The sequence below is a fragment of the Diceros bicornis genome, chromosome X (assembly GCF_020826845.1).
Source record: "Diceros bicornis minor isolate mBicDic1 chromosome X, mDicBic1.mat.cur, whole genome shotgun sequence".
Taxonomy (NCBI): Eukaryota; Metazoa; Chordata; class Mammalia; order Perissodactyla; family Rhinocerotidae; genus Diceros; species Diceros bicornis.
The window spans coordinates 123,037,105-123,057,479 of NC_080781.1; the positions used below are offsets into that span (position 1 = coordinate 123,037,105).

At 44.6% G+C, this 20,375-nt stretch overlaps 1 protein-coding gene and 1 long non-coding RNA gene across 2 annotated transcripts; both read right to left on the reverse strand.

The window, feature by feature from the left end:
* Positions 1-661: 661 nt before the first annotated feature.
* Positions 662-3,498, reverse strand: LOC131401464 (uncharacterized). Its single transcript, XR_009217684.1, has 3 exons — positions 3,268-3,498; positions 2,165-2,330; positions 662-1,542 (listed from the first exon to the last, which is right to left on the reverse strand). It is a non-coding gene; the product is annotated as an uncharacterized LOC131401464 (long non-coding RNA).
* On the reverse strand, positions 3,499-4,012 carry LOC131401463 (small integral membrane protein 10-like protein 2A). The gene has a single exon (XM_058536810.1). It carries the CDS (start codon positions 3,915-3,917, stop codon positions 3,681-3,683), a length of 237 nt encoding a protein of 78 aa, XP_058392793.1. The 5' UTR covers positions 3,918-4,012; the 3' UTR covers positions 3,499-3,680.
* Positions 4,013-20,375: the final 16,363 nt, after the last annotated feature.

Consider the following 20,375-nt stretch of genomic DNA (forward strand, 5'->3'; position numbering starts at 1 on the left):
GCCTTCTCCTCATGGGGGCAGTGGTCCAGGTCAAGTTGGGTCTCTGAGCATCCTCTGAACGGGTCCCAGCCCCTTACAGCCCTCTGAGGGTGCTCCCCTCCCCAGCTCCTGGCCATCAGCGGGGTGAGCTCACCACTGGCCCCTCTCTCCTCCAAGGCGACTGCACCACACCAGAAACAGGAGGCCTCCAGTTTTATTTTATTTCATTTCATTGAACTCAAGGACTGTTTTCAACTTAGAGAGACAACAAGATGTGACAACAGCAGAAACAAGACCATTTCTCTGACCAGACTGTGCGGACCAGTACAGAGTTAACACCCACAGGAAACTGAAAGTCATCTTACTAGGTCGGTGTCTTTGATTTTGTAGAAGCTCCGCTACCTGAAAAGCAGGCTGCAAATAAATAAAGTGCACTGAGAGCCCGTCAAGCAGCGAGGGCCCAGGGGGGGGAGAGAAGGAAGGTGGGAGGGCAGAAGCGTGCTACTCAAGGCCAACACGGTAAGGAAAGCAGTGGCAGGGACTCAGGCTGAGGACCTGTCCCTAGCCCCTCCCCCAGCCAATCCCTCTGAGCCCAGACAGCCACAGCCAGAGCCACCAGGACTTCCTGTGCTCCCCTGTGTGGGGTGGGGCTCTCTGCAGGGGAGGAGGTCTCCGAGGCCAGGCCCCTGAGGCTGTGCCCTGTCTGTGGGGAAGCGGCCTCCTAGGCCCCAGGCAGCTCCAGCTGAGCCCCCTGCCCAGCGAGGGCCGGGCACTCAGTGCACTCATCCTGCTCCACAGCTCCACCCCACCTCACCACACACACATGCACACACACACACACCTGCACACGCACAGGCACACGCAGTGAGTGAAGAGCCTCCCTCGTGCCATTCCCAGGCCTTCCTCCTCCCTCCCTGCCTGGACCAGAAAGATGCTGGAGCTGGGGATCGAGTCACCCAGAGGGTGAGACCTGGGCTTGAAATGGGCACATCTGCATGTCAGCGCCAAGGAGGCCCCTCCTCCTCCTCTGCTCTCATGCAGCCCCGTGTTGCTCTCCTCTCAGAGGCTGCCCCAGAGATTGATGGGTGGAGTCAGCAGGCTGGCAGGCTCCCAGAAGTGGTCCTGGGTGGACAGAGCTGGGGTGGAGGAGGGACCACTAGGACGGGGGCTCCCAGGAGACTTGGCACAAGGAAGGAAGCCATCGGGGCCCTGTCTGTGGGAAACTGCAGGGGCCACGTGGTGGCCTTGGTCCAGCCTCATCCCTGGGATGAGGCAGGCAGAGATCTTCACCAGGACTCAGGCTCCGCCGGGCAGCTGAAGAGGGCAGATGCTGTGAGAGCGGGCCGCTCTGTCCCTGTGCTTGAACAGACTGCTGTGGTTTTCAGTCCCAGGAACCCTGAGCACGTGGGCCTGGAGCAAGCAGTGTAGAGCAGATGTGGGACGGGGCTCCCCTCTGGGCCACCACGGGCCATCCTGTTATGCCAGTCAGCAGCGCAGCCAGGGCCCCCAGGACCAACCCAAGCCCATCCAGAGGAGATTCTCCTGTGTGATCCTGGGCCGAGCCTGGGGACAGAGAGATGGGGTCATGCATGGGACCCAGCCCCATCCCACTCCAGGGTTATCCCTTCACTCTCCTGCTTACATCATGTCCCACCCCCACCCCGCCACCCAAGCTGAGACGCTTGTGCCACCCAACTGCTGCAGAGCCCTTGGTCACACCTGGGGTGGGGGTGGGGAGGCCAGGCTCTGTGGGTGGGGACCTCGGCTCCGGGGGAGAGTGGGGTGGTTCTGGGGCTCATCTCTCCCGTGCCCTTCTCAGCTCAGAATGTTCTCCTGGTCTTCCCTGTGACCTCCCCTGCCACTCCAAGGAAAGCTAGTTCCCCACCTTCCCTACCCTGGACCTCTCTCTCCCTAGGTCCCCTGGGAGCCTTGTGCTCCCCTCCCCATCCCCCTGTGCCAGGTCTTGGAGAAGACTGGGGGGTCGCTGGGGGAGTGCAGCCTAGGCACAGATTCAGCTGCACCACTTATCTGTGTGACAAGGGCCAATCCCTCTTTCCCCGATTGCCCCAGTTTCCCCAGTCAGTAGTTGGGAGACTGGAACTCCCTCATGGTCTTGCTAGGAGATCTCAGTGCCCAGGTGACAGGGCCTGTCCTTCCCCATGCCAGAACCCGACCACTGGCCTACCTCACCCCTCGGGCCTCTGCCTGGAAGGCCCTTCTTCTCCTCCTCCATCAGCCCTCACTCGCTGCTCCTCAGGCAGCTCTAGAGCCAGGGGCGCCCCCTGGGCAGGCATTTGCCTCTCCTGACAAGGCCAGAGAAGGGGCAGGTCACCACCCACACACACCGGTTCCTGAAAGACAGAGAGAGGGAGACTTGAGAGTTGCCTCACCCCCCCCCCCCCCCCCCCCCCGAGAGGTCCCTGTTTCCCCAGTGCTGCCTCTACAAGCCCCTTCTCCATGTGCTCCCCCACCCCAACCTGAGAGCTGCCCTCTGCTCAAGGAGATCCCCATTTCCCCAGATCCTTTGGGTATACAGGGGCTGCTGGAGGCCACGCCGGGCCGGAGGAGGGTGTTCTGGGGCACCGGGAGGGCAGTGGTAGGGCTGCAGGGAGCATGGCTGAGATGGCAGAACAGCAAGACTGTGGGGGAGGAAGAGGGTGAGGGAGCAAGTCTTTCCCACTCTTCCTTGTCTCCAAATGCAGAGCTTTGGGGGACGCCCTCAGAGAGGGCGGAGGGGAGCAACAGGGACAGCAGCAGCAGGCGGAGAGCAGGCCCCCAGCCCCAAATACAGGGCAGGCGGCAGCCTGCAAAGGGCTGTGCCGGGAGCTGCAGAGAGCCCCAGGGGCCTGAGGGCTGCGAAGGGGACAGACCTGGGAAACGTTTGGCCAAGAACACAACCATCCTCCCGGGCTGTCTACCCCAGGGGGTGGAGGAGAAGGGCAGCAGCATCATTTCTCCTCTAAGGCCTTCTCCCAGCCCAGGGGGGTGGGGACTGGGCCGTGGACAGGAGGGGACGCCCGGGTCTCTGTCGGTGATGGGCTGACCCTCCGAGATGCAGATGCGCGGTGTCGAGGCGCCGCCGCCCCTCACCCCCATCTTGGAACCATGACACGGGGATCTGGAGAGCCTGCGCCTGCCCTGCCTTGCCTCCGCTCAGCTCGGTAGCTTTCCAGGAGGGCTTCCTCGGGTCCCTTCCATATTTCCCCCAAACCACCAAGGGGCTTGGACATCTAGATGTCATGGCAACCGCCTCCCTCCAGCCCGCGAGTCCACCCTCGGGCCTCCTACCTTTGTGGTCAGGGCCAGCCGAATCAAGTTCCTGCTGCGGAATTTCTCCTTTCTGGTCCCCCTTTGGCCAATGTGAGGCAACAGGTCGGCCACACTCCATTTTCTCGAGCCCGACGGAAAGGGCCCGTTGTGTGAGTTTCGGTGCAACCTGTCACCGGCTGCGGCGCGTGTAGGCCGGTCACGCCGGGGCTGGGGCTCGGGGGCTGGAGCAGGGGGTCGGCGGCTCGGAGGCCGGCGGCTCGGAGGCCGGCGTCCTCCCGCGCAGGTCTAGGGCCCAGGGGCCGTGGCCGCCCCGCCTCCTCCCTCCGCCGCGTCCCGGCGGCCCCGGGCGGCCCCGCCGTCCTTCATGCCGGCGCCCCTGCCCGGGGGGCGGGCGCGGGACCCTCGGACCGGGCCGCTGTGGCCGCGGGCGCTCACTCGATCCGCACCTGCAGGCGGACGTTGAGCATCACGGAGGCCACGACGTAGAAGTAGGGGAAGTTCATGCGCAGCCGCCAGGCCAGGTCGAAGAAGGTGAGCAGCGTGCGCGTGAGCCCCTTGCAGAAGGCGCCGTAGGAGCCGCGGGCCGCCACCGAGCGCGACAGCCGCACCGCCAGGCCCGACAGGGCCGCCGCCGCCGCCGCCGCGGTCACAGCCACCGACGCCGCCATGGGCCCGGGCCCGCGCAGGCCCCGCCGACCCACCGCAGCGCGAGCCGGCGGGCGGCTGGGCAGGCGGACGCGAGGCCTGCACCGACCCGCGCTCGGTCTCCGGCTCCCAGGCTAGGCTCGGGCCGCACACACCGCCACAGCCACGGCCGCTTCTCAGTCGCCCACCGACAGCTCCGCCCCCTCGCCGGCTCCCTGAAGCGCGGCCGCCAGCGGAGCTCCGCCCCTAGCGTAGCCACGCCCCCTGCCGTGCGCCCTGGAGCCGCCGCCGCTGACACAGCCCCGCACGAGGGACCGCCCCCGGCAAGCCCCGCCCATGAGGCCGCCCAGCCCGCAAGCCCGCCCCCTCCTGGGCTCCTCCCGCCTCAGGGCCTGAGCTGATTGGAAGGCAGGGACCGCTCCTACGGAACTTTCTAGAGCGGAGTGCAGGGCCGCAGGGTCTGGACCGCTGTGCTGATTCTGTACAGAAGGTCCGCCTGGAACGCTCCGCCGTTCACTCCATTCGCTTTCCCCCACCGTCTCCGCAGAAAACCCGGCCAGCCAACCCGTTGTACCTTGCTAATTCGCATTTCTCTGTTTCACCAAACCCACACGCGCATTTTTTTGCTTTCTGGTATGTTTGCTGGTCATGTGTGTTTCTTTATTTGTGAATTGTTCCATTGGCCTTCCTTGTCCCTGTAGGGGTTGAAAGACTCTCCCTCTACTCTGCTAGATTCAATATATATACACCTCTTAGGTCTGTCAAATAAACCCCCAACAGGCAGATTAACAGGAGAAACGTATACACATGTATTAGCTTTTAATATTGCTTGCACGGGGGCATCACAGGAAAAAAAGTGAGCACCCAGAAAGGCAGTGAGATTTGAGAGCTTATATACTGTATTCTTCTTTTTTGTGTGTGAGGAAGATCGGCCCTGAGCTAATGTCTGCCAATCCTCCTCTTTTTGCTGAGGAAGACTGGCCCTGGGCTAACATCTGTGCCCATCTTGCTCTACTTTACATGGGACGCCACCACAGCATGGCTTGCCAAGAAATGCCTCGGTATGTGCCTGGGATCCGAACCAGCCAACCATGGGCTGCCGCAGTATAGCGCGCGCACTTAACTACTTGCGCCACCAGGCAGGCCCCTATGTACCATATTCTTAATAGGAGAAGAGGAGGAAAGGCAATTTAGGGGAAAGAACGATTTTTAGAAAAGATGAATGGTCCTTAGAAGAGTAGATGGAAGAGATGATACTTTGTGACAGAGTTTGTCTGAGTGTGGTGTGGACTTCTAGTTTCCTCTCCTGTGGTAAGAGTTAATTCTTCCCTGGCTGATGAAACGCCCAAGGAAGGGATTTATGACAACTGAGTTCCTTCTGGAGGATCTGTCTTTAGACAGATAAGGGGATTTCAGAAGAGGCCTCTCTCTGCATTTGCTGTTTTTCAAGTGCCTTCAGCTCAAAATAATCAGTATACTAAAGTGGCATATTTTGGAGTGGCATGTCCTGAACTCCTTCCTACCTCCTAGTGATTTCTAAACCCTCCTCTTAATCCATTGTTTGCCCTGGATACTGCACAGGATCTTCTCAGGTTTTGTTTGCCCTTGTTCATAGCCTTTTTCTTGCTAATGGGCTTAAAAGCCTTTTCATTGTTTCATCTAATCTTTTTATTTTAAATCAATCCAGCCTAAACTCTATCATGTTTTCAAGACTATTGAAATGCTCATGCTTCCTTATAGTCATGACTTTTTAAAAGCTGTCTGTGAGAAGTAGATTTACCATGACCCCATCCCAGTTTTCATAAGGAGGGCTGGGCTGAGTAATAAGGCCCTCTCCAAATGCCTGTTCACCATCAGGTGTGAACACCTCTATGAAGCCGGGTACCTGAGCGTTACTGTAAATATTCAATAAGCACATGATTACCCTTCAACCTTGTTTACAACACAGACACAGATGGAAAGAAGTTAATCTTGTTAATTTGCTATTTTCTTGTTAAACCTGAAGGGTGACTCAGGGTTCACAAGGATTTATGAGCTTGTTTTGCAGAAGAAAAAGAATGCCTTTAAGGAAGTTATGATGCCAAATAACCAACCCCCAGCTGCTGTTGACACCCAGAAGTCTGATTGCCCAAGGACTTATCTGGAGTGAAAGAAACACAGATTTCCCCTTTGTTTCTCTGAAACTCCTCCTCCCAAGCCCCTTAGCTCTATAAAGACACCCCACCCCCCACTTTCTTCTTTCATTAGGGCAAATTTGAGAGAACCTATCATCCCGCCTTTTCGTTTTGGCCAATTCAAATAAACCTTTCTCCATCTCCAAGCACAATGTCTCTTATTGCGCATCAAGCACAAGAACCTGAGATTAAGAGGTTGGGTATCATCTATGTCATCCATGTAACTGTTTAAGAAACCCAGTGGATTCCTATACACTGATTGGGCAGTTGTCCTACCTGCATGTTCAAGGAAAAAAAGGCAAACCTGAAGCATCAAGAAAACTGAAGGAGATGGTACAGAGCAGGATTAATTGGTGATTCACTTTACCACCCATACACAAATGTTATATCTGTAAATACATCCTTCAGAAATGAAGGGGAAATAAAGATATTCTCAGATGAAGGAAAATTAAGAACATTTTTGACCAGCAGATCTACCCTTAAAGAATGGCTAAAAGAAGTTCCCTAAACAGAAAGGAAATGATAACCTGAGGAGGATGGCACTTTAGGAAGGAACAAGAACAATTGGAATGGGTAAAAATAGGGGTAAATATAATAGACTATCTTCCTTATGAGTTTTTAAAATTATTTTGATGGTCAAAGAAAAATTATAGTGTCGTCTACTGTGGTGCTCAATGTATGTAGAGGAAATCCTTTACATTTATATTTAAAATTTAGGAGGTTAAATAGACCTAAATGAGAGTAAGATTTCTACACCTCACTGGAAGTGGTTTACATTGTCAAGGCCAGTAGACTATGAACAGTTAATAGGTATATTGTAATACCTACAGTAACCATTAAAAAAACTATACAAAGATATATATTCAAAAACAGTATAGATAAATGAAAAAGAATTCTAAAGAATGTTCAAGTCACTCACAGGAAGACAAGAAAGGGGAAACAGGGGAACAAGAAACAATAAACAAACAGAAAATGTATAATAAAATGTCACACATAAGTCCTAATATGTCAATAATTACTTTAAATATAAGTGGTCTAAGTATACCAATTAAAAGACATAGATTGGCAGAGTGGATTAAAGGATGAAAACAAAAACCATGACCCAACTATACCCTGTCTACAAGAACTCACTTCAAATTTTCTTCTGTAATTTTAAATATTTACTCATTCTTAAACATGATTTTATGCTTCCCACAAACAAAGCATTTTCCCCAAGGACTATATGTAATTTTATGATTAAAATAAGTATTAGAAATTGAACTTGCGGCCAGCCCTGTGTGTAGTGGTTAAGTTTGCATGCTCCACTTCGGTGGCCCAGCGTTCGTGGGTTTGGATCCTGGGCATGGACGTACATACTGCTTATCAAGCCATGCTGTGGCGGCATCCCATATACAAAGTAAAGGAAGATTGGCACATATTTTAGCTCAGAGACCATCTTCCTCAAGCAAAAAGAGGAAGATTGGCAATAGATGTTAGCTCAAGGCCAATCTTCCTCACCAAAAAAAAAAAAAAAGAAAAGAAAACAAAAAAATTTAACTTGGAAGCACAGAATCCTGAAATTGCAAAGGATCTTTCAGGGCATCTAGTTTAATGTTTCCCGTCATGAAGAACTTATTTTAACAATATCCTTGACTGATGATCAATTTCTGGTTGGTGCTAGGACAATTAAAATGACAGGAACTTTATTGCTTTTCAAGAAAGCCCATTCCTTATGTTGAAAGAAAGTAGTTTCAATCCATTGGTCTAAAGTCTAAATTTTGGAAAACACAGTAGTGGGTTAATCCTTCTTCAGCATGGTATACCTTCAGATGGTTGGAGGAGCACTCATGTCTCCTTACTAACTATTTGTTCTCTAAACAACATACTTTAGTTCCCTTATCATTTTCTTTACCTTCCTCTGGAAACACTCCACTTTGTCAGTGTAGCTCTTAAAATGAGGCATCTACAATGGAGCACTTTATTACATATGGTGGGTACTGGTCTTATTTTTTTTTCCATCCAGATGTTTGGCTTCAGAAAGAATCAGATTAGGAAATGCTTGTAAATACACTAGTGTTTTTTTTTAATAATGATTTTATTGAGATGTAATTCATATGCCATAAAATTCATCCTTTTAAAATGAGCAATTCAATAATTTGTAGTATATTCACAAAGTTGTGCAGCCATTGCCACTATCTAATTTTAGAACATTTTACTCACCCCAGAAAGAAACCCTGAACTCTTTATTAGTCAAACCCCATTCTGCCCTTCTCTCAGCCCCAGGCAACCACTAGTGTACTTTCTATGTCTGTGGATTTGCTTATACTGGACATTTCGTATAAACGGAGCATAAAATATGTGGTTGTTTGTAACTGGCTTCTTTCACTTAGCATAAAGTTTTCAAGATTCATCATGCTGTAGCCTGTATCAGTGTTTCATTTTTATGGCTGAATAATATTCCATTGTATGAATAGAACAAATTTTATTTATCCATTCATCAGTTAATGGACATTTGAGTTGTTTCCTCTCTTGGCTATAATGAAAAGTACTGTTATGAACATTCATGTACAAATTTTTGTGGTAGACATACGTTTTTATTTCTCTTGGGTATATACCTAGCAGTGGAATTATCAGGCCATATGGTAACTCTATGTTAAATTTTCTGAAGAACAGCCGGGGGTTTGCCAAAGTGGCTGCACCATTTAACAATCCCACCAACAATGTATGAGGGTTATAATTTCCCCACATCCTAGCCAACACTAGCTATTGCCTGTATTTTTTATTATAAACATCCTAATGGATATGAAGTAGCAGGTAATTGGGGTATTGATTTTTATTTTTCTAATGACTAATGATGTTGAGCATGTTGTCATGTGCTTGTTGGCCATCTTTGGAGAAATATCTATTCATGTCCTTTGCTGATTTCTTAAAATTGTAGTAAAATAGATGTAACATATGTGACATAATAAGAAATATGTATTCAGTCTTTGGCTCTGGTTCCTGACACAGAGCTCCCAAAATCCTTGTAATGTCCTGGATGATAGGGGTGCTAAAAGCATCTTATACAGAGCTCCTCAATCCTTTTCTGGGGTGATCCAAGTGTCTTTTGTTCTAATATGGTGACTCTTGATGGGCTCCTGGATAGCTTCAGGATGGGGGCTGATCACCAGAAAGACCAAGTGATGATTGCAAGCTTGGAGCTTTCAGCCACACTCCTCAACCTCCAGGGAGAGGAGAGGGGCTAGATATTGAGTTAATAATCAGTCATGCCTATGTAATGAAGCCTCCATAAAAATCCCTAAACTACAGGGTGGGTAGAGCTCACAGGTTGGTGAACGCATCCATGTGCTGGGAGGATGGTACACCCTAAACTCCACTGGGACGGAAACTCCTGTGCTCCAGACCCTTCCAGACCTCTCCCTAAGTACCTCTTCATCTGGCTGTTCATTTGTACCCCTTATAATCTCCTTTATAATAAACTGGTAAGCATAAGTAAGGTGTTTCCCTGAGTTCTGTGAGCCCTTATAGCAAAGTGTTGCACCTGAGAAAGGGATCATGGGAACCCCTAATTTGTAGCCAAGCTGGAAAGAAGTGTGGGTTACCTGGGAATTCACTACTTGTGATTGGCATCTGAAGTAGGGGACAGGCTTGTGGGACTGAGCCCTTAATCCGTGGGGTCTGCACTAATTCTGGGTAGTGTCAGGATTGAATTAAATTGTAGGACACCCAGTTGGTGTTCACAGAGAACTGGAGAATTGCTTGCTGTAGAAAACCCACATATTTGGTGTCAGAATTTTTGAGAGCAGAGAAAGTATTCCTTTACGTAAAATTTACCATTTTAAAGTGTGCAATTCAATGGCATTAAGTACATTCACAAAGTTGTGCAACCGTCACCACTATCTAGTTCCAGAACTTTTTTTCTCCCTAAATAAAAACCCTATACCCAGTAAGCAGTCACAACTCATCCCCACTCCCCCCTACCATTCCATGGCAACCACTAATCTGCTTTCCGTCTCTATGAATTTGCCTATTCTGGACATTTCATATAAATGGCGTCATACAGTATGTGGGATTTGTGACTGGCTTCTTTCACTTAGCATAATGTTTTCAAAATTCATCCATGTTGTAGCATGTGTCAGTACTTCATTTCTTTTTTTTGTGGTAAAATTGGTATAAAATATTATATATCTTTCAGGTGTATATTATAATTCATTATTTGATACTCTACATAGTGATAACCACTGTAAGTCTAGTTACCATTCATCACCATACAGTTGATCCCCTTCACCCATTTCGCCCTCCCCACAAGCCCTTTCCACTCTGGTAACCACTGATCTGTTCTTTTTTTTTTTTTTTTTTGAGGAAGATCAGCCCTGAGCTAACATCCGTGCTAATCCTACTCTTTTTGCTGAGGAAGACTGACTCTGAACTAACATCTATTGCCAATCCTCCTCCTTTTTTTTCCCCAAAGCCCCAGTAGATAGTTGTATGACATAGTTGCACATCCTTCTAGTTGCTGTATGTGGGACATGGCCTCAGTATGGCCAGACAAGCGGTGCATCAGTGCGCCCGGGATCCGAACCCGGGCTGCCAGTTGTGGAGCATGCGCACTTAACCACTAAGCCACGAGGCCGGCCCACACTGATCTGTTCTCTGTATCTATGAGTTTGTTTTTGTTTGTTCATTTGTTTTGTTTTTTAGATTCCACATATAAGTGAAATCATACGGTATTTGTCTTTGTCTGACTTATTTCAATTAGCATAATACCCTCAAGGTCATACAAGTCGTCTCAAATGGCAAGATTTCCTCCTTTTTTGTGGCTGAGTAGTATTCCATTGTATATATATATACCACATCTTCTTTATCCGTTAACCCATACATGGAAACTTAGGTTGTTTCCATATCTTGGCTATTGTAAATAATGCTGCAATGAACACAGGGGTGCATATATCTTTTTGAATTAGTTTTCATATTCTTTGGATAAATACCCAGAAGTGGAATAGCTAGATCATATGGTAGTTTTATTCTTAATTTTTTGAGGAATTTCCATAATGTTTTCCATGGTAGCTGCACCAGTTAATATTTCCACCAACTGTGTACAAGCGTTCCCTTTTCTCCACATCCTCTCCAACACTTGTTATTTCTTGTCTTTTTGATAATAGCCATTCTAGCAGGTGTGAGGTAATATCTCATTGTGGTTTTGATTTGCATTTCCCTGAAAATTAGTGATGTTGAACATTTTTTCATGTACCTGTTGGCCATCTGTATGTCTTCTCTAGAAAAAATGTCTATTTAGATCCTCTGCCCATTTTTTAATTGGGTTGTTTGTTTTTTTGTTGTTGAGTTGTGTGAGTTCTTTATCTTTTGTGTATTAAGCACTTATTGGTTATACGATTTACAAATATCTCCTCCTATTCAGTAGCTTGTCTTTTTGTTTTGTTGATGGTTTCCTTCGCTGTGAAGAAGCTTTTTGGTTTGATGTATTCCCATTTGTTTATTTTTTGCTTTTCTTTCCCTTGCCTTTGGAGTCATATACAAAAAAAATCACTAAGACTGATGTCAAGGAGCTTACCACCTATGTTTTCTTATAGGAATTTTATGGTTTCACGTCTTACATTCAAGTCTTTAACTCCATTTTGAGTTAATTTTTGTGTATGGTGTAACATAGTGGTCTAGGTTCATTATTTTGCATGTGACTGTCCAGTTTTCCCAACACTATTTATTGAAAAGGCTGTTCTTTCCCCATTGTATGTTCTTGGCTCCTTTGTTGTAAATTAATTGTCCACATATGTGTGGGTTTACTTCTGGGCTCTCTGTTCTGTTCCATTGATCTGTGTGTCTGTTTTTATGCCAATACCATACTGTTTTGATTACTATGGCTTTGTAGTGTACTTCAAAATCAGGGAACATGATACCTCCAGCTTTCTTCTTCTTTCTCAGGATTGTTTTGGCTGTTCAGGATCTTTTGTGGTTCCATACAAATTTTAGAATTATTTGTTCTAGTTGTGTGAAAAATGCCATTGGAATTTTGATAGGGATTGCATTGAATCTGTAGATTGCTTTGGGTAGTATGGATATTTTAATAATTTTAATTCTTCCAATCCATGAATATGGACTATCTTTCCATTATTAGTTCTAACAGTTTTTTGGTGGAGTCTTTCAGGTTTCTCTGTATAATATCATGTTGCCTGCAAATAGAGACGAATTTACTTCCTCCTTTCTCATTTGGAAACCTTTTATTTCTTTTTCTTGCCTAATTGCTGTGGCTAGGACTTCCAATACTAAGTTGAATACAAGTGGTGAGAGTGGGCATCCTTGTCTTGTTCCTGATCTTAGAGGAAATCTTTCAGCTTTTCAGTGTTGATTATGATGTTGGCTGCGGGCTTGTCACATATGGTCTTTATTATGTTGAGGTATGTTCCCTCTATACCCACTTTGTTGAGAGGTTTTATCACAAATTGATGTTGAATTTTGTCAAATGCTTTTTCTGCATCTATTGAGATAATCATATGATTTTTATCCTTCATTTTGTTAATGTGGTGTATCACATTGATTTGCAGTTATTGAACTATCCTTGCATCCCTGGAATAAATCCCACTTGGTCATGGTGTATGATCCTTTTAATGTATTGTTGAATCCAGTTTGCTAAGATTTTGTTGAGGAGTTTTGCATCTATTCATCAGGGATATTGGCCTGTAATTTTCTTTTTTTGTGGTATCCTTGTCTGGTTTTGGGATCAGGGTAATGCTGGCCTCGTAAAATGAGTTTGGAAGCCTTCCCTCCTCTTCACTTTTTTGGAAGAGTTTAAGAAGAAGAAGTATTAAATTTTCTTTGAATGTTTGGTAGAATTCACCCGTGAAGCCATCTTGTCCTGGACTTTTGTGTGCTGGGAGCTTTTTGACTACTGATTCAGTCTCCTTACTAGTAATTGGTCTCTTCTGATTTTCTATTTCTTTATGGTTCAGTCTTGGAAGACTGTATGTTTCTAGGAATTTATCCATTTCCTCTAGGTTGTTCAATTTGTTAGTGTGTAACTGTTCATAGAAGTCTCTTATGATCTTTTGTATTTCTAAGGTATCAGTTGTAACTTTTCCTCTTTCATTTCTGATTTTGTTTATTTGAGCCCTTTCTCTTTTTTTCTTGGAGTGTCTAGCTAAAGGTTTGTCAATTTTATCTCTTTAAAGAACCAGCTCTTAATTTCATTGATCATTTCAATTGTTTTCTTAGTCTCTATTTCATTTATGTCCACTCTGATCTTTATTATTTCCTTCCTTCTACTATCTTTGGGTTTCATTTATTCTTCTTTGTCTATTTCCTTTGGGTGTAATGTTAGATTGAGATTTTTCTTGTTTCTTTAGGTAGGCCTGTATCATTATGAACTTTCCTCTTACAACTGCTTTTGCTGCATCCCATAGATTTTGGAATTTTGTATTTCCATTTTCATTTGCCTTGAGGTATTTTTTGATTTCTTTGCTGACTCACTGGTTGTTCAGTAGCATGTTGTTTAATCTTCACATATTTGTTAATTTCCCCCTTTTCTTCTTGTAATTGATTTCTAGTTTCATATCATTGTTGTCAGAAAAGATGATTGATATGATTTCAATCCTCTTAAATTTATTAAGACTTGTTTTGTGGCCTAACATATGATCTATCTTAGAGAATGTTCCATGTACACTTAAGAAGAATGTGTATTCTGCTGCTTTTGGATGAAATGCTCTGTATATATTTATTAAGTCCATGTGGTCCAATGTGTCATTTAAAGCTAATGTTTCCTTGTTGATTTTCTGTCTGGATGATCTATCTATTGACGTAAATGGAGTATTAAAGTCTCTTATTATTATTGTATTGCTGTCAATTTCCTGTTTTAGGTCTGTTAATATATGCTTTATATATTTAAGTGCTCCTATGTTGGGTACATACATATTTTAAAGTTATTTCTTCTTGTTGGATTGACCCCTTCTATGTAATGTATATCTTTGTCTTATATTACCTTCTTTGTTTTAAAGTCTATTTTTTTTCTGATATAAGTATAGCTACTCCAGGTTTCTTTTGGTTTCCATTTGCTTGAAACATCTTTTTCCATCCCTTCACTTTCAGTCTGTGTGTCCTTACGTCTTAAGTAAGTCTCTTGTTGGTAGCATATAGATGGGTCTTGTTTTTCTATCCGTTCAGCCACTCTATGTCTTTTGATGGAAGAATTTAGCCCATTTACATTTAAAGTAATTATAGATAGATATGTACTTATTGCCATTTTACTAATTGTTTTCTGGCTCTTTTGTAGTTCCTCTTTGTTTCTTTCTTCTTATCTTGTTCTTTTTCCTTGTGATTTGATGACTTTCTTTAGTGTTATGTGTAGATTCCATTCTCATTATTTTTTGTGTATCTACTGTAGGTTTTTGCTTTGTTGTTACCATGAGCTCACATGTCAGTCTGTATATATTCCAGCTTGCTTTAAGTTGATAACAAGTTAAGATTGAATGCACTCTAGAACTCTACATTTTTACTCCCCCTTTGCCATGTGTTATTTTTTTTGATGTCACATTTTATATCTTTGTATTTCGTGTATCCCTTTATTAATTGATGTAGTTATAGTTATTTTTACTACTTTTGTCTTTTAACATTCATATTGGCTTTATAATTGATTATTCTGCTACCTTTACTGTATATTACCTTTATCAGTGAGATTTTTACTTTCTTATGTTTTCTTGTTACTAATTAGTACCCTTTCTTTTCAGCTTAAAGATGTCCCTTTAACATTTCTTGTAAGGCCAGTCTAGTGGTGGTGAACTCCCTGAGTTTTTGCTTATCTGGCAAACACTTTATCCCTCCTTCAATTCTGACTGATAACCTTGCCAGGTAGAGTATTCTTGGTTGGAAACTTTTTACTTTAAGCTCTTTGAATATCATGCCACTTCCTTCTAGATCATAAGGTCTCTGCTGAAAAATCTGATGATAGTCTTATGGGGGTTCTCTTGCAAGTAAAATGTTTTTTTCTTTTGCTGCTTTTAAAATTCTCTCATTATCTTTAACTTTAGACATTTTGATTATGTGTCTTGGTGTGGATCTCTTTAGGTCCATCTTATTTGGAACTCTCTGGGCTTCCCGGATCTGGATGTCTGTTTCCTACCCCAGGTTATGGAAATTTCAGCCATTATTTCTTCAAATAAATTTTCTGTTCCCTTCTCTCTATCTTCTCCTTCTGGGACCTCCTATAATGTGAATGTTGTTCTGCTTGATGTTGTCCTGTAGTCTCTTAAGCTATCTTCACTTTTTTATTTTTTTGGTGAGGAAGATTGGCCCTGAGCTAACACCTGTTGCCAATCCTCCTCTTTTTGCCAAAGAAGATTGGCCCTGAGCTAACATCTGTGCCCATCTTCCTCTATTTTATATGTGGGATGCCTGCCATGGCATGGCTTGATAAGTGGTACGCAGGTCCTCGCCTGGGATCTGAACCTGTGAACCCCAGGCCACCAAAGCAGAGCACGCGAACTTAACCACTATGCCACCAGGCTAGCTACCTATCTTCACTTTTTAAAATTATTTTCTCTTTTTGCTGCTCTATTTGGGTAAGTTCCACTGCCCTGTCTTCCAGGTCACTGATTCTTTCTTCTGCTTTTTCTAATCTTCTGTTGAACCCCTCTAGTGTATTTTTCAATTCAATTATTGCATTCTTCAACTCTGTGACTTCTTTTTGGGACTTTTTATATTTTCTATCTCTTTGTTGAAGTTCTCCATATGTTCGTTCATTCTTCTCTCGAGATTGGTGAGCATCTTTATGACCATTATTTTGAACTCTTTATCAGGTAGATTACTTATCTCCATTTCATTAGGGTTTTTTCTGGCATTTTATCTTGAACTTTCATTTTGAACTTATCCCTTTGTTTCCTCATTTTTCTTGATTTTTTGTGTTTGTTTCTATGTATTAGGTGAAGCAGCTGTCTCTCCTAGCCTTGAAGGAGTGGTCACTGGAAGACTGGGGGTGTGTTTCAGTCTGTTGTCTGTGCAGTGGCCTGCAGTGGTAGCCTGTTAAGAACTCTCTCTCCAATTGTTTCAGTCCTATTGGGCCCAGAAATGCAAGCCCCCCTGGCCACTAGCACCAAGTATTCAAGGGGTGGAACCTGTGTGGAGTGTGTGCACTCTCTGGTTCTGGTGGTGTGGGAGCCATTTTGGAGGGGCACTGGGCTGGGCAGAGCCCACTCACCAGGTCTGTCAGTGAGAGGGCTGCTTTGGAGGGGCAGCGGGCTGAGCAGAGACTGCTCGCTGGGTGTGGTGGGGCAGGAGCCACTTTGAAGGAGTGCTGGGCCAGTTGCCATGGTAGAGGATCACCAGGCCAGGGTGGATGGGGCCACAGTGGAATGCAGGGGTGGGGTGAGCATTGCTAGCAAGGTAGAGGGAGAGTGTCAAAAATGGTAACTGGCAGTGCTGGGATAGCCAGGTAGAAGGAGATTTTTAAAAACTGGCACCCACCAGTGCTTCTGTTCCAGGAGAAAGTTCCAACAGACCCTTGCTCCTCCAGCACACACCCTAAGATTAGTCAGTGAATCTCCTTCACTTATGATCCAGGCACTTTTCAAACTGCTGCCTCTGTGCTAAATCTTGGAGTGAGTGAATCTGCATACAAGCCCTTTAAGAGCAAAGTCTCAGTTTCCTACATCCCTTTGGTTCTCTCAGATGTAAGCCCCGCTGGTTTTCAAAGCTAGATGTTATGGGTGCTCATTTTCCCAATGCAGGTCTCAAGTGCTGGTGTGCCTGATGTGGGGCTGGAACCCCTCACTCCTCAGGGAGGAGCTATGCCTTTGTGGTGTCCCTCCTGCTTGTGGGTTGCCATGTCAGGGATGTGCATCCTGACAAGACCACATCTCTGCCCCTCATACCCATCTCAATGTGGCTTTTTCTTTTTCTTCTTAGTTGTGGAAGAGCTGTTCTGCTAGTCTTCAGGTCATTTTCAGAGAGAATTGTTCTATGTGAAGGGTTTTTTTTGCGGGAAAGATTTGCTCTGAGCTGACATCTGTTGCCAACCTTCCTCTCTCTTCTTTTTTCCCCCAAAGCCTCAGTAGATAGTTGTATATTCTAGTTGTAATTCCTTCTAGTTCTATGTGAGCTGCCACCACAGCATAGCTACTGACAGATGAGTGGTGTGGTTCTGTACCCAGGAACAGAACCCAGGCTGCCAAAGCAGAGAACACTGAACTTTAACTGCTAGGCCATCAGGGCTGGCTCTGTAGATGTAGTTTTGGTTTGTCCATGGTAGGAGGTAAGCACCAGCTCTTGCTACACTGCCATCTTGAAGCCTCTGAAAATCACTACTTTATTTCTTTTCGTGGCTGAATAATATTCCATTGTATGGATAGATCACATTTCATTTATCCATTCATCCATTGAAGGAAATTTGCATTGTTTCAACCTTTTGAGTATTGTAAATAGTGTTGCTACGAACACTGTGTACACGTATTTGTTTGAACATCTGTTTTCAATTCATTGGGTATATACCTTGGAAAGGAATTGCTGGATCATGTGCTAATTCTATGTTTAACTTTTTGAGGAGCTACCAAATTGTTTTCCACAGTGGCTGCACCTTATCTTTCCCCCCCTCCACACACACACACCTTAGCCTCTGGAAGGTCTCATGCAACAAGGGACTTTCCCTTACATGCAAACTTGTCATAGCATTGCCCAAAGGAAACTTGTTGTGTACTACTTCCTCATGGTCATATTTTCCCCTTGATCAGCCCTGTAGTCCCTCAAACTCACTACATTGTCCCAGTCCAGATTTGTTTTAGAGAAACTTTTAGTCAAATGGGAGCCTTGGCTGGAGTAACTACAACCCAAAATGACCCTGCCCCCAAAAGAGCAACCCAGTCCTCCTCTGCTCTGCCTCCTTTACAGAACTCCATGGCCTCCAGCAATGGAGCATTACAGCTGGAGGAAGGAAAATGCCTTTGCTTCAAAAGCAACTGAGTATCAACTCTTCATAAATAAGCATTTTACAAATCAGCCTGGACTCCCAGCAACTGTGCTGGGGGCACTCAGCACTCAGGCTCTGCCTGCTTGGATCTCCCTCCCATCCCCTGTATGAGGGGTACTCTGTGCCCTGGACAAGGTGATGTTTTGTTGGTGCCTCTTGGATTGCAACAGCCAGTGCAGTTTCTTTTGTCCAGCCATAGGCAAATGGAGCCCTCTGACTTTCTGATGACAGTTGAGATTTAGAGGACACATCACCTCTTGCCTCCCGTCCTCACTTGCCTTTCCCTCTATTTGCAGTGTCCTTTCTCAAATGCCAGAATTCTGGCAGAATCTGTTGAACATTCAGTTCCTTTCCAGAACTAATGGCTTTTGTTTTTCCATCCCAAGAGAACTTTGACCCCAGGAAGGTGGCCACTCTAATCCGTTGAGAGGATTGCATAAGTCATTTTATGTGTCTTTTTCAATTATTTTGTTTCATATGAGAAAAATGCCCTCCTCTTTTATGAGTTTTTAAGAACATTTTTGTAAATGTATTAAAAAATTGTTGCCTACCAGCTGTTAAAACTCCAAAGTCTGCAGGGTTTTCACATACCCAGTTCTCTCTGTTTGTAGCCAATTCTATGGGCAACTCGTCTGTGGGAATAATTCAGAATTGGGCCCAAAGAAATTGTATTAGCTTCATTTTTCTTTTCCAGGTACTATGCTGGCTGGCACACAAGGGGAGGCATGGTGGTAGTGTCAGCTTTCTACCAAGTCATGAAATATTTCCATTTTAAGAATCTGATCATCATTTTCATATTGCATCCTAGTCTTTTAGCATATTTTAAATTTTCAGCAGCCATTATGAAGGATAATCATCATCTAAAATCCAGTCGTTTGGAGGGGAGGGGACTAAAGAATTGTGACTGGTCCATGTTGCCTGGAGTTGCAGTGGACGGAGCTTAAAAGGAGGTGGAAACTGGGGCTCTGGGGCAGGATAGGTGGGAGTCTGTGAACCCAATTAACCCAAATTTACCATCAGCATTATTATGTAACTGATAACTGCAATTCACATATGTGACCCTTAACCAAAGAAAAGGATGTTTGAATAAAGGATTATTAACCATTATGATTACAGAAAACTGAGAAATAGCCAAAGTCAAAGGGCATACACCAAACTGGTGAAAATATTCACAGCAAATACGACAGACAAAAGGCTGACATCTTTCCTGTATAAGGAACTCCTAGGAATTGATTGTATAAACAAAGGACATAAACAAATAATTTAAAACACGGGAACCACAACTAGTTTACAGACATGGAAAAATGTTCAGTCTCTCTGGTACAAAAAAAAGCAAATTCAAACAATGACGTGATACTCTCTTTACCTACCTCATTAACACGATTGAAAAATATATATCACCATCACCAAACAAAAAAGGATAGTACCCAGTGCTGGTAAGGATGTCTTAAACACCACAGTTCTCATACATTATTGGTGGTAATGTAAATTTGAATGATCCTTTTGGAAATAAACTAGGTAATATAAAGAGAACCTTAAAATATTTATATTAATTTATTATATTTATATCTAGCATCCTTGTTAAACTCTCTGATTAATTCCAATGCTTAATATCTGATTCTTTGTGCTTTCTAAGTAGAAAATTCTATCATCTATAAGGAATGACAGTTTTGTATCTTCCTTTCCTACCCTAAGATTGATTTTTGTTGCATTACAAGCATGGTTGAGACCTTCAGTCTCAGGGGATTTCTTTGTCTTTATCGTGATCCTAAAGGGGATGCTTTCAAAGTTTCACCCTGGATAGTTCTTACTCCAAGTATCTACCTTGTTAACTGTCTAACTCCTTCAAGTCCTTGCTCAACTATTATTTTTTTAATGAAATTTACCTTGAATACCCTATTCTAAAATACAACTTGCCAACCTCCCCAGCACTTCAGAACTTCCTTGTCCTGCTATATTTTTTACGTAACACTTATTATTTTGCAGCATACCCTATGATTTACTTATTTATTGTTTTTATCATCTACTCTTCCCTCAACCTGTGAGAATGTTAGTTCTACAAGGACCAAGGTTTTTGTCTTTTTGTTCACCAATTTATCCCAAGTGCTCAGAAGAGTATCGGGCTTATAGTCAGCACTCAACAAATATTAACTAAATGAGGGAATAAATGGAAAGTATTTGGCAGAGAAACTAGCTGGTACTGAGGTAAGCACTCAGTAAATGGTCGTAGTGATTAAGAAAGAATTCCATGGTAAATTATCATTGGGCTCCATAAAGGGATTCAGAGTATAAAAGACAAGTATTGGGGCCAGCTGGGTGGTGTAGTGGTTAGGTGCGCGCACTCCACTGCAGTGGCCCAGGGT